The sequence below is a fragment of the Oncorhynchus mykiss genome, chromosome 8 (assembly GCF_057628025.1).
Source record: "Oncorhynchus mykiss isolate SJ-2025 chromosome 8, ASM5762802v1, whole genome shotgun sequence".
NCBI classification, from domain to species: domain Eukaryota; kingdom Metazoa; phylum Chordata; class Actinopteri; order Salmoniformes; family Salmonidae; genus Oncorhynchus; species Oncorhynchus mykiss.
Window position 1 is genome coordinate 80,105,408 of NC_143029.1, and position 17,792 is coordinate 80,123,199.

General features: G+C 40.9%; 1 protein-coding gene across 9 annotated transcripts in view; it reads right to left on the reverse strand.

The window, feature by feature from the left end:
• Window positions 1-6,943: 6,943 nt before the first annotated feature.
• tcf3a (transcription factor 3a) overlaps window positions 6,944-17,792 on the reverse strand; it is a 38,069-nt gene continuing 27,220 nt past the window's right edge. For 2 of the 9 annotated variants that reach the window (XM_036986350.2, XM_090182729.1), the window contains exons 14-21: window positions 17,321-17,397; window positions 16,996-17,175; window positions 16,698-16,809; window positions 16,426-16,558; window positions 15,753-15,806; window positions 11,638-11,882; window positions 10,553-10,699; window positions 6,944-10,018 (exon numbers count right to left, since the gene is read on the reverse strand). In XM_036986350.2, coding sequence (XP_036842245.1) covers window positions 10,560-10,699; window positions 11,638-11,882; window positions 15,753-15,806; window positions 16,426-16,558; window positions 16,698-16,809; window positions 16,996-17,175; window positions 17,321-17,397 — 941 coding nt within the window. In that variant the 3' untranslated portion in view covers window positions 6,944-10,018; window positions 10,553-10,559. Of the gene's footprint in view, window positions 10,019-10,552; window positions 10,700-11,637; window positions 11,886-14,823; window positions 15,066-15,752; window positions 15,807-16,425; window positions 16,559-16,697; window positions 16,810-16,995; window positions 17,176-17,320; window positions 17,398-17,792 lie in introns of all 9 variants that reach the window. The other 7 variants (XM_090182730.1, XM_036986352.2, XM_036986348.2 and 4 more) reach the window with 4 other exon arrangements.

The following is a 17,792-nucleotide window of genomic DNA, read 5'->3' on the forward strand; positions in this document are numbered from 1 at the left end:
TCTGGTCTTAGCAAGATTACTACCATATTTTCTAAGGTATTTGGACACCTCAAATTTAAAGAGCTCCCAGTTCTTGCAATGAGATATTTCTTCACAAGCCCTTTCCCAAAAGTGTGAGAGCAGATCTTTAACCTCAAATTGAACTATATAATTATTTAATAATGAGCTATTTAGCTTCCAGTAGGATGCTCTACCAAGGTTAGTATCAGGGGTAAATATTTTGATATCAATGTAAATGGCCCTATGGTCTGTGAGGGGAGTAGTATAAATATGGATATAATTTGGATATAAGCCAAAAATCTATTCTGGAATGTCTGGAACCTGTTTTGTTACTCCAAGTGAATGATCTGTCAGTAAGATCAAACTTTTCCATAAAAAGTATTAAACCCAAATTCTGATTGGTTGGCCTACCTGGAGGCCATCTATCAGTTGAATTATCTATTGTAATGTTAAAGTCCCCTCCTATCAATAATAACGAATTGGAAAATTTAGATAACCAATGAAGTATATGTTTCTCTATAGATTCAAGCAACTCATCATTCTCATGTTTGGTGTTGTACCCGTAGAAGTTTACAGTAATGAGCGTAATGTCATTGTAACTGATCATTCTCATGTTTGGTGTTGTACCCGTAGAAGTTGACAGTAATGAGCGTAATGTCATTGTAACTCATCATTCTCATGTTTGGTGTTGTACCTGTAGAAGTTTACAGTAATGAGCGTAATGTCATTGTAACTGATCATTCTCATGTTTGGTGTTGTACCTGTAGAAGTTTACAGTAATGAGTGTAATGTCATTGTAACTGATCATTCTCATGTTTGGTATTGTACCCGTAGAAGTTTACAGTAATGATCGTAATGTCATTGTAACTGATCATTCTCATGTTTGGTGTTGTACCTGTAGAAGTTTACAGTAATGAGTGTAATGTCATTGTAACTGATCATTCTCATGTTTGGTGTTGTACCCGTAGAAGTTTACAGTAATGAGTGTAATGTCATTGTAACTCATCATTCTCATGTTTGGTGTTGTGCCCGTAGAAGTTTACAGTAATGAGTGTAATGTCATTGTAACTCATCATTCTCATGTTTGGTGTTGTACCCGTAGAAGTTTACAGTAATGAGTGTAATGTCATTGTAACTGATCATTCTCATGTTTGGTGTTGTGCCCGTAGAAGTTTACAGTAATGAGCGTAATGTCATTGTAACTAATCACAAGACAAATAAAGTGACCAAAGGGGTCACATTCTGAGTGTAGAATATTACCACCAAAGGTATTTTTTATTGTAGTGACACAAGCGGAGCGTTCAGATCCATGGGAAAGCCAAATATCGTTGCCCCACTGTGACCTCCAGAAGTTGGCATCAGCCGATATTGAGTGAGACTCTTGAAAAAAGCAAAAATCTGTTCGAAATTGTTTAGCAAATAAAAATAAGGCCTTGTGCTTCACATTGTTTTGTAACCCCCTAGCATTAAGAGAAACTATAGACAAAGACAAAACAACAAAGATTATATAAAAGTATGAACTGTAGTAGGATGAGTCAAAGACGTAGGAGCAGTGAACGTAAAGGATAAGGAACCGAGATCTGCACCATTTAAGGCAATTTAAAGTGAAAATAGCTTATTCCATAACCTTTGAGCTAGATGTTATCCGGCTTTGAAATTCAACTCAACTGAAAATTATTTTCAAGACCAAACCGAGGGTTCTTGTAGTAAGAGAGACTAAAAACCCTATTTAGTGTAATCAGGAACTATTCTGAGCAATAAAATACGAAATAATAATTTAAATAAAAGGGTACCTACTATTTTAAGTGCATACGAAAACTGATCATAAAGAAATAGAATAAAAAATGTTTTACATATAAGACCTTTTTTTGGAAATAAGTATTAATAACTAAATAGAACAATAACCGTGTAAAGTCAGAGCAGACCTGCATGCCCTTTAAAACAGTATCTTAGTTACTGTATACCCAACCCATCAAAGTTGAAGAGATTATAGTCTATCAAACATCTAAAGAACAATAAATCACCAGGTGTTGATGGAATTACATCAGAATTTTACAAATTATTTTCTGAACAAGTAGCTCCCTTCCTATTTGAACTCTTTTTTAGAGAGTATTAAAAACAATGTTCTCCCTCCTACAATGAGTCAGGGGTTAATAACACTGATACCTAAGCCTAAAAAAGAAGTGCTGCTCATCGATAACTGGCGTCCAATTTGTCTTCTTAATAATGGCTATAAGATATTAGCCTTACTACTTGCAAAAATGGATGCAATCATTGATGAAACACAGTCTGGCTTCATGAGGAACAGACATATTTCTAACAATGTCAGACTAGTATTAGACATACTTGACTACTCAGACCTAATAACCGAGGATAGCTTCATATTATTTTTAGATTTTTATAAAGCATTTGACACAGTAGAGCATCAGTTTCTCTTCCACTCCCTTGAGAGACTTGGCTTTGGGTATTTTTTCTGTAAGGCTATTAAGACTCTCTATACAAATGGTAACAGCTCTATCAAATTGAAATATGGCACCTCACCTAGATTTGAGTTAAAGAGAGGAATTAGGCAAGGTTGTCCTATCTCTCCATACCTGTTTTTATTAATGCAAATTCTTTAAATAATAGCTGGTAAAGAAATTATTATAAGCCAGCTGGCTGATGATACTACACTTTTTCTGAAAGACGCTAACCAAATTCCCATATCGATCAATGTGATACAATCCTTTTACAAAGCGTCTGGTCTATATCTTAACATTAAGAAATGTGAACTCATAGCTGTCAAAGATTGTGTGACACCTTCATATTATGGTATTCCAGTAAAAGAAGAACTTACATATTTAGGCATAACCATTACAAAGGATCAGAAGTCTAGAGGCTTACTAAATTGTAACCCTCTTATTAAAAAAACCCAGAAGAAGCTAAATCAATGGCTACAGAGGGACTTATCTTTAAAAGGTAGAGTCCTAATAACCAAGGCTGAAGGTATCTCTAGACTAACATATGGCGCTCTATCTTTATATCGTGACGGTAAAATAAACAAGGAGATAGACCAGATGCTTTTCAACTTTCTGTGGAGAAACCGTATCCGTTACATTAGGAAAACTGTTGAAATGGACTTCTGGACTTTACTACTTTAAATAATACTTTTAAGATCAATTGGATAAAACAAGACCCACTTCCATCTGGAATTTTATTCCTCATCATGTCTTCTCTACTTTTGGTGGCCTTATTAACTTCATGTTGTTTTGCAATTATAATATTGACAAAGTTCCAGTGAAACTTTCTGCTTTTCATCGGCAGGTTTTCTTGTCATGGTCCTTCATTTATAAACACAATTTTTCTCCACACAGATATTATATATGGAATAATCGGGATATATTGTATAAAAATACTTTTGTTTTCAGAATATTGGTTCCGAAATAATATCCTATTGGTGAGCCAACTGGTAAATGCAGAGGGTCTTTTACTCATTTATAAGGAATTCTTATCCCTTTACAAGGTCCCTGTAACACCTAAAGATTTTGCAATTGTTTTAGATGCCATTCCCTCAGATGTTGCTCTGTTATTCAGCAACGTGTCAAGACCTGACCCTCAGAGCCTACCTTCTACTGACCCTGTTTACTCATCAGTAGGAAAGATTTGTTCCTCTTTTGGTCCATTCTTCAACAGAGCGATACGAACCTTGTTTCAGCAGGATGTTGTATGTCATGCCTTTGTAACGGATGTGAAACGGCTAGCTAGTTAGCGGTGGTGCGCGCTAAATAGCGTTTCAATCGGTGACGTCACTTGCTCTGAGACCTTAAAGTAGTGGTTACACTTGCTCTGCAAGGGCCGCGGCTTTTGTGGAGCGATGGGTAACGATGCTTCGTGGGTGACTGTTGTTGTGTGCAGAGGGTCCCTGGTTCGAGCCCGGGTATGGGCGAGGGGACAGTTTAAAGTTATGTTACACCTTATTGGAATGGACTTAATGATATCTGTTGGAAAAAAGTTTGGATGTTGCCACACACATACCTACTTGTTAACAAAATGAAGGAAGTTTCCTTTAAAATGATTCATAAATATTATCCTGCCAACCACTATATGAAGACTCAAACTCAAATTGCTCCTTTTGTAATGACCACTCATTGTATTCATGTAAGAAAACTGTGGCAAGACATTAGTAGACTTATAATTGAACACATTTATGAAGATTTTACACTATTTCGGAGAGATGTACTGCTTAGATTCTTTACATACGATAGAAATAAGCTGAAACATTTATGTAATTAATTTCATTATTCCTTTGGCCAAATTTCATATACACAACTGTACATTTACAAACTAAAAACACATTCTTACCCTAAAAAAGAAAGTGAACTGTATATTAAGACAATTAAATACTCTAACAAAAAAGCTGTTAGAATTAAGTGTATGTATGACCCTTAAGGTCCTTGTGTAATTGTAATGTGATATTGTACCCCCTAGCTCGATTGTCCATTGTATATAATCTATATATACTTGTGTTCCCTCATGTACTTTCTGTATTGATTTGTTAATAATAAAAATAAATAAAAGATACTTATGTTAGTCAAGACTGATGATTTTTACCATTGTGGCTACTACAGCGCCATCTAGCAGTTGCGTCGGGGATAAATTTACAGTTTAAGAAATTTAGCAAAATAAACTAATTTAGTTAACCTGTCTCCTAACCTGCAAAATCAGTTCCCCTAACCTGCCACGATAATTCTCATTACCTGCTACTTAAACTAAACCCCAGTGCTGACAATCAGTATCACCACACTGAAATCTGTGGACTGGAAATAAATTCAAATCTAGGATTAGTCAAGTATTTAATTATCTTTGGAGTCTCAATAATATAGCTTCAGCATAGTTATAGTTGATGGAAATTTAATAAACAACTCCAGTAGCCTTCTTTCATATCCATCTTTAGACTGCAATGGAGTGCTTATATCCATGTAAATGATCCTTAAAACAATGCCAGATGAGATCCCTAATACTAGGCGAGTTGAAATAGAACAGGTGTATTCATAACGCAGATTGTTGCAAAACATTTAAAATGGAAGCAAACAAAAAACTGAATTTGTCCAATAGAAACTCGTTTTGCTAAGTTTGGTTCTTAAACGGTAATTGGTTTCCGTAATGAATACACCCCAGGCCGTTGCATTGATGCAGATCCACGTTCCCGGCCAGGGAAAGATCCCACTATATTTCCTTCATTAGCCTAATCCTTCCAAATGCATGGAGTGAATGAGAATGCACATCAGGGGGGAAATGTGTGGAATCACACTGTACATGCAGATAATTTTTTCAAATACATTTCATTCAGGTTGTAACACGACAAAATGTGGAATAAGGGCTATTAATACTTTGAATGCACTGTACAGTCGTGGCCAAAAGTTGAGAATGACACAAATATTAATTTTCAAAGTCTGCTGCCTCAGTTATGATGGCATATACTCTAGAATGTTATGAAGAGTGATCAGATGAATTGCAAAGTCCCTCTTTGCCATGCAAATGAACTGAATCCCCAAAAAACATTTCCAATGCATTTCAGCCCTGCCACAAAAGGACCAGCTGACATGTCAGTGATTCTCTCGTTAACACAGGTGTGAGTGTTGACGATGATAAGGCTGGAGATCACTCTGTCATGCTGATCAAGTTCGAATAACAAACTGGAAGCTTCAGAAGGAGGGTGGTGCTTGGAATCATTGTTCTTCCCCTGCCAACCATGGTTACCTGCAAGGAAACACGTGCCGTCATCATTGCTTTGCACAAAAAGGGCTTCACACGCAAGGATATTGGTGCCAGTAAGATTACACCAAAATCAACCATTTATCAGATCATCAAGAACTTCAAGAGCGGTTCAATTGTTGTGAAAGCTTCAGGGAGCCCAAGAAAGTCCAGCAAGCTCCAGGACCGTCTCCTAAAGTTGATTCAGCTGCGGGATCGGGGCACCACCAGTACAGAGCTTGCTCAGGAATGACAGCAGGCAGGTGTGAGTGCATCTGCACGCACAGTGAGGTAAAGACTTTGAGGATGGCCTGGTGTCAAGAAGGGCAGCAAAGAAGCCACTTCTCCCCAAGGAAAACATCAGGGACAGACTGATATTCTACAAAAGGTACAGGGATTGGAATACTGAGAACTGGGGTAAAGTCATTTTCTCTGATGAATCCCCTTTCCGATTGTTTGGGGCATCCGGAAAAAAGCTTGTCCGGAGAAGACAAGGTGAGCGCTACCATCAGTCCTGTGTCATGCCAACAGAAAAGCATCCCGAGACCATTCATGTGTGGGGTTGCTTCTCAGCCAAGGGAGTGGGCTCACTTGCCTTTGCCTTAGAACACAGCCATGAATAAAATAATGGTACCAACACATCCTCCTAGAGCAACTTCTCCCAACCATCCAGGAACAGTTTGGTGATGAACAATGCCTTTTCCAGCATGATGGAGCACCTTGCCATAAGGCAAAAGTGATAACTAAGTGGCTCGGGGAACAAAACATTGATTATTTGGGTCCATGGCCAGGAAAATTCCCAGACCTTAAACTTATTGAGAACTTGTGGTCAATCCTCAAGAGCCGGGTGGACACACAAAAACCCACAAATTCTGACCAACTCCATGCATTGATTATGCAAGAATGGGCTGCCACCAGTGGCCCAGAAGTTAATTGACAGCATGCCAGGGCAGATTACAGAGGTCTTGAAAAAGAAGGGTCAACACTGCAAATATTGACTCTTTGCATCAACTTCATGTAATTGTCAATAAAAGCCTTTGACACTTATGAAATGCTTGTATTCCATAGTAACATCTGACAAAAATATCTAAAGATACTGAGGCAGCAGACTTTGTGAAAATTAATATTTGTGTCATTCTCAAAACGTTTGGCCACAACTGTACATGGAGAATTGTTTCAATACACACAAAATGAGCCAAGAATCTTAGCATGTTTTCAACCCTTTATTACAATGTTTCTGTTTCTCATTTAGGTATACAAGCTCAAAAAGACAGACATTGAAAAAAAGGTATATTTCTGTTAAAAATGGCACATTTATTGCTACATTACTGTTATATACATGACAGTTCTCAATATCTACTTTATATATATCTATATATATATATATATCTATATATATATATATATATAAATAAAAATAGGAAACTGGAGGCACTTTGAGGACAAATGGATTCTGTCCCCAATGTAAGAGCGACAGTTGGTTTTGTAGCAGTGTGACCGTCTGTTGAAGGGGGCAGAGATTGGCAGACCATGAGACCGCTGGCAAAATACTAGTTGTGCGTTTTGACAAGGGAAGTTAAGGATACTGTACTCAACATTTGCAGTTCAACATTAACAAAAATGAACACAAATAACATCAGCAATGTTCAGTTTTTCAGATAATTAAAAATAATAATCCCAAAACAATGTGTCTTCTGTGAGACAGAAGAACCAATGGCAGCTTAGGGTTGTCATCTGGAGCATGGTTATTATGAACGACAAACAGGCCAAACTGAGAAAATACTGTTGCAATTCAGTATCACTCTGCAGGGAACAATACTGTTTAGTTGATCTCTATAACATCAACTGGCCAGGTCTTGTATAGGTACATACTGAACATGTCAATTTCACATTTTTCATATCAAAACAAAAATGTCTCTCTGCCCTAGTTGAGAATGTTGAAAAAAAACAACAATTAAGGATAGATAAGGTACTCTGAGTGTTGTCTAAATCATAAATGTTTTATAAGGAAGATAACAGGTCTGGAAACACTCATATCCATTCAATTCTAGAAACTGGTAATAGGGCTCAGGAAATCAAAGTGGACTCAGTTGTTCAGGGATGCCCATCACTGAGAAACAGAGGAAAAGGGTCAAAAACATGACTTTATATATGTACTGAAACACTTCCCTCCCATGTCAATCGTCTATATCTGTAAAAGGTTCTCTTGGAAAGCCACGCATGCAGTGACAATCACAGTGAAGTTTCAACAGTGACATTTTCAGGCCTGGTGAGTAACTACTAAGAATGATACCAAAGTCAAAAACCTAGCAAGCTGAAAAGGATTGCCATAAAATGAAACTGGTATGAAAAACGTAATACGTTGATCCTTTTTCAACAATATCAGAGTTTGCACTTAAATGTTTGAGTGACAAAGCTTGCCAATACTTTGACATATCCTTTGATAGTAAGTGTGAAATAGTAACTGGTTTAAATGATTTATACAGACCATCTCCAAATGACCTGTACTTCCAAAATAGTTGGTGGATGTTCTAGCCATATTAGGAGTGTTGGCGTTTACTACTTTCACCCCTTAGCAACTGGCACTTCTTGCTTTTGTCATCATAAAAAAAGAGATTACTACGTTTGGGATGGAAAAAGAGATAGTTTGTTCCTGGCATCTAAAATGAGTTCTTACATTTAAACAAGGTAAACAAAAATAAATGCAATCCAAAAGAAAACTCATACAGCTATATTACAAAGTAAAAAATAACATCACTTCTACAAAAAGGAGGATCCTTACAGACTTTAGAAATTGTTCAAAACGCCCAATGCTTCCTGTAATTTTAAGGAACAAAAAAATATTGTCCATAGTTGGCAGTTGAACGCCTTCAAGGGAAGATCGCTATGATATTTCAGGACCCACGCTACAAAAATCAACCCTCTTGAAGTCCAACCATTATTCCTTCCATACTCGTCGAAATAACTGTAGTCTACTTAAAAAAACAGACATTTCCTTACGTCGTACATAAAATCTTTAAGTACACATGACCTGGCCATGTAGGTTTGCCTTGCCAACTGATGACACTTGCTCCACAAACGTGAAGAGAAAGAAATGAAGGCAGGTGGTTGACTCAGTTTGGGGCAGAGGGTACTGACCATGCATCCACATGGCCTGGCTGAAATGGAGACAGAACAGGAGGGGTAAAGAAGGGTAAGGGAGTGGCAGTGGAGGGGGAGAGGCTTGCTCTGGTTTAGAGAACACACACACTTCCTGCATGTTTCAGTCCAATCTCCCCAAGTCAGAGTGAGGAAGTCTTGAGATGACCATGTGATCCTGTTGAAAAGTAGGTGAACCGGAAGTGGTTCTCAGCTAGTAGCGAGTCATGACCTGTCCTGGGTCTCTGTACATGTTGGTGGGTGGGGACACCTTCCTCACTGAGAGTGCTTCCACTCCACCCATGGCAGTAGCAACAAACAGATGAAGAGGACAAAAATGGAAGGCTTGTAGGATTCCTGGATCAAATAAATACCCACCATACAAATCCTTCAGACAGGCCTGTGTCAGCCCTTACGAGGGCAGAAACTTTTTTAAATCATTGTGCTATATAACAGCACTCTGCCTGACGATTCAATAAGTGTCCCTTCATCACTATGACTGTCCAGTCTTTTACATTCTGGTGGAGGTGGCTGGATACCTCAAACTGTACTGTGTTTCAGCCTTTTGAGAAAAAAAATGGTGGGGATGATGACGATTCTAACTCTCCCAAGCCTTGGCGTTATGCATGTATATCAGGCACATAGTTACTCACAGGTTAGATTCTGGTGTCACCTTTGCTTGTAATGAAACTATGACCTTCTTTTCAGGTGGGAATGGCAGATGACTACCCAAAGGACACAAAATCCTGTTGCTCACATGAGCAATTGATCCAAAAATACTATTTGATCCAAACAAATTTTGCTCCCAACATGTAAAGCAACTTCTCAAAATGTCTTACAAAAACATGACCATTAGGCAGAAAATCATTGCGTTTAAATTTCCTCTTTCTGTGGCCCAGTCTCTCCTTGGAGTTCAGGGTGTGTTTACTGTAAATATTCTTCAAAACTCTGGTGTATAGGGGTGTTCATGGTCAGGAATGTGGCCACTGGCTTTGTCAGTTGTGTGTGTGTGTGTGTGTGTGTGTGTGTATGCGCTTCTCCACTATATGTGCTATATCGAGAGCGCACCTTTGTGGATTGACGCCCACTGAGATGCATAATAAGACAATAAGGCCACGTCTTCTAAGAGCTGTACAATCAACAGGAGCTGGAAGACAAACAGGGATCGTTATATTACACGTCTTTCTGCCATTGAAATCCACTGAAGTCCAAAACAATGTAACATTTAATGCATATCAAAATACATTCTTGGGATGGAAAAGAACTTTCAGTGTACACTTGTAAAGATAGAGTAGACAATACCTGTATATATTGTTTTTATAATAATCTTTGAGAACTAAATCACCAAAATAAAAGCTAGACAGTCAGGAGAATTAAATTCCCCGAAACAATGAATTTAGTAGTAGTGATTTTGTTATTATGTTTGAGCAAAAGAACACAGCATTAGCTATGGCATAACTTGAAGGAAATAGACTTAGAATTCAAATGTCTTTACACCACCAATATGTTTAGAGGTGTGGCCTCTAAAAATGTCAAATTCAGACGGGCTGACCATGCTTATTTCCATGTCCCCTGCCACACCCACCACCTATCCCCCGCTTTTAGCCAGAAAAATAAATGTTACGCTCATGCATGCCACAACAATACATAGGGTATTGACAGTTACAGTATGACAGCTTACCTGGGTGTTACATATGGTTCACAGAGTTGTGTCCATCGCCGCCTAACCCGGGGTGCCCCCCTCCCATCTGCATCTGGGGGTCCACCCCCGAAACTTTCTCTTCCTCCCTCCGCTTCAGACACGCTGCCTTGGGGTTCAGGTTACGCTCTTTAGGAAGAGGAGACACGGAATCACAGGGCAGAAGTGGATCTATAGGTTCAGGTAAACTGATGGTGAGCACAAGACAATAGTCAAAGATGGACGCAAGGGGCTTTAACATCAGGTTTCACAGATTCTAGTAAACCGAGAAGGGCTTGGGAGGTTAGGCTTATCTACGAGAGATGTTAAAAACAAAAAAGGCAGGGAGATGTGACAGGCACGGAAGGTATGATTAAGGTGTAAATGCCGCAATATTCTAGATATGAAACAAAATAGAAAAATATATAATTGGAAAATCATGGAGAACAAAAGACCAAACAAAGAGGAGACAGCTGGACAGAACAGAGGAACGGCCAGACGGCAGCAGTGAGGTCACTAAGTGTTTGGCAGAGGTGAAGCCCCTCCTCTTCCCCATCTCTTTTCGGGGTTGGGTTTGGTAAGGAATCCTTCCAGAGCTACAGAGAAGCCTACCTCAGACCTGCTTCTCCAGGCCCAGTATTAAGAGCTAGTTGGCTGGGTGGTACTGGATCATTTCCAAAAGGGAAGCCTACCTCAGACCTGCTTCTCCAGGCCCAGTATTAAGAGCTAGTTGGCTGGGTGGTACTGGATCATTTCCAAAAGGGAAGCCTACCTCAGACCTGCTTCTCCAGGCCTAGTATTAAGAGCTAGTTGGCTGGGTGGGGGTGGTACTGGATAATTTTCTAAAGGGAAGCCTACCTCAGAGCTGCTTCTCTAGGCCCAGTATTAAGAGCTAGTTGGATGGGTGGGGGTGGTACTGGATCATTTTCTAAAGGGAAGCCTACCTCAGAGCTGCTTCTCTAGGCCCAGTATTAAGAGCTAGTTGGATGGGTGGTACTGGTCCAATATGAACCCTTTCACTGCCATGCTAGTTGAGTGATAGTTGGCTGGGTGGAGGGTACTAGATAATTTCCTAAAAGGAGGCCTACCTCGGACCTGCTTCTCCAGGCCCATAATGACCTGCGAGGCCTGCTGCAGGATGATGAGTTTGGTCTGGGCCTTGTCGCCGCGCAGGTGCACCTGCACCATCCGGCCCAGCTCCCTGAACGCCTCGTTAATGTCGCGCACGCGCACCCTCTCCCGGACGTTGTTGGCCGAGCGGCGCTCCCGCTCACGCTTCTCCTTCTCCTCTGCCGTCAGGTTGTCGTCGCTGGGCGAGGCCACGCTGCAGCTGCTGCTGAGGAGGGAGGGGGCATTATGGTACACCCCAACACCTGCTGCTTTTACCCACCAAGTTGCCCCTACGGATTTAAGTTACCCCTAAATGCTGACAGTTTTTACGGATAGTTTATGTGGATAGCCAATTGCTGTTCCAGGGCCAGTTCCCATATTTTGTCTGGCATAGTTAGACCTGATCCTAGACCAGCACTTCCTTACAGCATTCCCTTCACATTACTCTATTCACATCCTTGATCAGACTGCCTGACTGTGACATCATTCAATAAGTGCCATATTTGGGCAGTAGGCCAGCAGCAGGAAGTGGTGGTTGTCCAGATGGACAGAATGTGTTCCAGGGACGAGGAGGAGGAGGATCACGGATGGATGATCCCGGTGGAGAGTGGTGCGGTGGAGCAGGAGAGCGAGAGAGAGAGCGGATGGATGGACTGCGAAGGACGCGGTAACAGAATCCTTTTGTTTTTACACGGCGGAATCCCGATACAAGAGCACTACTTTTACTGCTATTGTCCATGAACACATCTTTTAAGACCTCACAAATGATAATGGCAACTGGGAATATTTGTTTGTTTACCCAAAGCATGTTTTTCCATCACTTCTTGGGAGACTTTCAATTGGCTAAACAGCGACTTGTGGTTATTTTGTCAAATTGAGTTTTTTAAATGTTGAGTTACGGGTTGACAACCATCATACCAAATGGAATCTGACAGAACCCAGACCAACAGTCTACATCTCCTGCTGATCAGGACCCAGGAGTGTATTCACAGGTGATAATATGAGGCTTTTGGGGGCTGTCAGTGAAGCGGAAAGAAGACCAAGAAAGAGAGGGAGAGGAGGAAAGACAGCAACACACCCTCTACCAGGTCTAGAGAATGGGAAACAGGAACACAGAGATAGAGAAACAGAGAGAGAGCTAGATGCTGGTGCCTCATGTTAAATACATCAGCGGTCAGAGATGTATTATCTGAATGAGTGGAAGCTGAAATCACTGCTGCCATCTGCAAAAGGAAATGACAGAAAGAGAGATGGAGATGGGTATGAAGAGGACTTCAATGAAATCAGTAAATTAAAAATGTTAACATTTGACGAATAAGGGCATGCAACACAGAGACACTGTAATACGAAAGTGAAGTGAGTTAATACATTGAGGAATGGGACAGGAGCAGAACAGTGAGCCCCTCTCATCCAATCACAACCCGTATCTGCATCTGTATAGCCAATCAGCAGGCAGAATACAGGGGGCTCAATGCTGTAACTTGGGAATGGTGACACGTTGCACCAGGCCGTTAACATTATACTCAACCTGGAGCAGCAAGTCCGAGGTCAGAGTTTATTAAAAAAAATGTTGAAAATGTGGGAATCCTCTCTGACAAAAAAATCTTTGCACTTCACTTTGGGCCATTACCCAAAGCTGATCAAATTAATTTAGAAGTCATTATCGGGGCCTGAAATAATTGTAACAGTGTAAAAAGCTAACAGAAACATAATGGGTTGTTAAACCGTGTTGCTAAGGCCTCATAAGAAGCACAGTGATGAAGCACAGCGATAGAAGCGTATAAGGGAAATCAGAAATATAATATTAATGGGTCGTTCCACCAAATGAGTGCCCTTCGCATCCCTTTGATATTTTAAGTAGAAATTGTGCACAAATATAGAATTTTAAAAGCCTATTAATTTAAATGAAGTGCCCTTTAATATAGACCACATGGAAAACTCAGATTTTTTTATATGAATAGACTTGCTAAAGTGCAAAATTCAGCATTTTGACATGTTTCTCCGTGCAGCGTCTGACCTCTAGGAAGATTTTAACCCTCTTAAGCAACATTTCTCCAAGTTCTCACCATCATTGTGAAGTGCTAGCCTTTTTGTTACTTTGACAAAGTCATTTCTGAAGATGAATTATTTCATACAATTAGTGATTCATTTAAGTCTGTCCCTCATTTTAAGGTCAACCCTGTTACGCGACTTGGAACTCTCGTTTTAAATATGGTTAAACTATTCCTTCAATATTTTTTCCAAAATAAACATGTACTAGTCAAACGATAGTGTAAAAGTAGGTAAGCTGATTCTACTCTTTTTGTCCATTTGCTGGTGTTTTGTGGTGGAAAACTGAGCTGGTCAAGTTTAACACTTCAACCCTGTTACACATAGAAATGTTTTAACAATTCAACTTTGTGAAGCTTCAAATGCCTCTCCCTGTTGCACACAAGCTTCCCACCATCACAAGGGGATTTATGGCTGATTTAACAAGAATTTGTCCACCTGGTTACTTCGGCTAGTAATTATGTAGTATATATTTTTCTTTGTACCTCTTGAGATGGGAAAACATGTTTTTTTATTACGTTGAACATGTGCCCTTCATGACAGAATGTCAAAATGATGAGAATTCCAAAAGTTTTTCTTACACTTCTCAAAGGGCACCGAATTGGTGGAACGCCCCTAATATAGTGGAGGGGGAGGCAGTCACATGAAGCAGCCCAGACAGACCGACCCATGCTGTTTAGATCAGGCAACACATACGACACCAAACCAGACATGAATCCAGTGGTAGGTTATATATGTGCACACAGCAGCAAAGCCTCAAAGGAACGGAGAAGGGGCCACATCACAAACAGTCTAAATAGCTTCCTTTCCTCATCCAAATTTCCCCAATCATAACAAACTAGATGGTTGGAAACTTGTTTTAATACTTGAAAGTGGCCTCATCGCCTAGTCTGCTCTCTATCTGCAATGATCTAAAAACACAGGAGCCTGACACCTTTCCAATGACTTCACATCAATGAAGGAAAAGAGACAAGTAAAGCAAACCACTCAAGAGTATGGAGACATCCCGGGGCCTTTACCCTGAAGGATACTAGAAGGCATCAGAGAATTGGGACGCGGCCCTACCCTGGTTCTTTGTCCCGTCTAAAACTGGACCCCAGTGACAGCACACTGACCTCGGACTTGCTGCTCCAGGTTGAGTATAACATTAACGGCCTGGTGCAGAATGAGCAGTTTGGTCTGGGGTTTCTCATTAGTCAGGTGTAGCTGACACATGCGCCCCAGCTCCTTAAAGGCTTCGTTGATGTCCCGCACGCGCAGACGCTCACGGGCATTATTTGCCACCCGCCGCTCTTTCTCCCGCTCTTTCTTCAACTCCGGCGGCAGATCCTCGTCATCCTCGTCCTCATCATCGTGACTGATGAAGAGTCAATGTAGGCCAAGGGGGAGGTTTGGTTGGAAGGGATAGAAGACATATTTACTAAAGTGGACAAGACTATTACGTTCTGTTCTAATCACTTGCTAGAGAATGATTAAATGCTTTCATTCTGGGAGTGCTGTACTACAGCTTCTGGACCATTATGCCAAAGAAGAAGCTCTTCATTCTTTAAGCAAGAAAACAGGACTTTATATAATCTTCTAACATACTTCTGCAAACTCATATACAACATACAAACATGTTTTCTTTATCAATGTTGAAAATGTTAGAGTAAAAGCCAGGTTCATGTGCTGCAATAGCTGTGAAATGATAAAATCCAATTTCATCTAGGTTCAAGTCATCAAATTGACCAATCCAATTCATAATATACTTATGCCATCAGTTACTAAACCTGGGGTATCCCTTTCAGAGCTTGTGTGTTATAAGAATGTGTTATAATTGCAAGATGATACAAACCTTCACTCAAGGCACCAACAACGGCACGGCTCAAGGAGCGAGAAAAGCGTTTGCTAAGCCTGAGTAAATCGTTTATGCTGAAATTCTGCCGACCAGGTATAAATAAATAGATAGTCAGTTTATAATTATTCTCAAAAAAATGTTATTTGGTGTCTATATTTCTGGACACACCCCCTGAGGTGAGGCGCACATGACTGGATACAGACTTACTCTGCTCCCGTGTCTGATAGGGAGGAAGAGAAGGTCTGGAAGGAGAACGTCTCTCTGAAAACAACAGTAGACACGAGGGCACACATGATAACAGTGCTTTTTGGGTGCTGGGGCTGTGTTAGGTTGAAATAGAGAGGGTAAACCTGCACTCCCTGAATGGACATGATCATTTTCAACAGATGTCTTGAAAATGATCAAATAAATCCTGATAACGTTCAGTGAGAGTTTACCCCCTTTATAATAACAGCAGCACAGTCCCCACGACAAATCATTGAGCCACATTCGCTAGCCTAAGCTAACAAGATGGTTAAACAGATCAAAATGTCCCACTTCCGATACCACAACAATCACCTAGTGCTTAGGTTTTGACGGGAGTTTTATTTACTTTGTAAATAGCACTGCACAAACAACACTAAAAAGAGACTGGAATGCAGTATGGTGTTGAAATGACTTAATCCTTCAATGTGCCAACTGATCAGACAATTGACACGGTAATACCTGCCAGAAAACATCTGAATCCTAACTTAAACGAGCTCTTAATGTAAACTTCCAGGTAAATCATGCATTGACGACGACTTGCCTGAACATAGAAGTCCTATACTTGCATCTCAAGAGAGTGGCTGATTTCAGTCATTTTAATGTGTCATTGCTACAGACAGAGGGGCTTAGTCACCTGGTTCGGGTGCGAGCCTTCGAGTCTTTCTTCTCGTCCTCTGACTTGTCAGCCACGGAGGAGTTCTCGTCATCCTCCTTGTCCTCCCTTTTGATGTCGGCGCCACTGGACGAGTGTGTGGAGCGAGAGAGGCCTGAGGGAAAATGGGGGGGATAAGTCAATGCCAAGCACAGTAGATATTTTGAGAAAGAGGGAGAGTCAATCATTTTGTCTCCTTTCCTTTCCTGAATGGCAGGAGAGAGGAAAATAAAGAGTGACAAGGAGGAACTAACTGGTGAAGCCCTCAGGCTGGCTGCCAGGCTGGGCTGAGGGAGGGCCATGGTGACCATGCAGACCAGGACCACTAGAGGGCGGACCAGCAGAGTCCTCATGGTGGTTGGCCATCTACAGAGCAAAGGAGAAACATGGGATTCAATAGTTACAGTCCTACAGTCTCCTCATAACATAGCCATCACATGACTATTTACATGAGGCTGTATAGAACAGCATGACAATAAATAGACAGAATCCTAAACCTTCCATATGGCTAGATATGCCCACTATAGATCTATTCATCCCTCCGGTTCTTACAAGGTTGGGCAGTCTGTTGGCCAGTCCCAGGCCAGCGTTGTTGAAGGCCTGGGCAAGACCTCCTATCCCAGCGCTGAGGAGGCTGTGCATGTCAGTCAGCCCCCCTGGGCCCCCCTGTCCCCCGGCATGGCGCTGCAGAACGTGTATTGCCTCCTCCAGACGGTCCTCCATTTTGTTTTGCTGTAGAACAGAAGGTAAGTATAACAAACGCTGTTTATTCATCAACTTCAACTCATCCAGCTTGCTTCAGACCAAGGTGTTATTCGTGATCTTTTAAGATATGGGACTACACACATCCAGGAGTAGGACATAACATGTAACTCACCAGAGCCTGCAGTCCTCCCTCAAAGTTTGGAGAGGGTGTGGCCTGTCCCGAGCCCCGGGACCACTGAGAGGCAGAACCTACAGAGACAGAGAGACATTAAGCATCTGGACAAAAACTGTGTCTTTGAAAATAGTTGGCACAAACCGCAAGAGTGGGGCTGTCCATCTACCAGGCAAACGACCATTCGGTTGAAAAGCAGTCAACCATAACTTGTTATCTAGTAACTCTAGACAAGATGTAATCTTATTATGTCAAATTTCATTAGAGGTTTTATGGTTGGCCATTTCAGACACCACACTCAAAGCACTGGTGTCAAAGAAGAACCTAATCTGGTCGCTCGATTCCACATTGAACCAACAGTGACATTTTGCACTTCATCTGCCTGTGAGAAAAAAAGCTATTTTTTTGTCATTTTCCATGTGGCTGTAACCTTACGCCACAGGATATGGCCCCCTAAGGACTAAAACAGGTG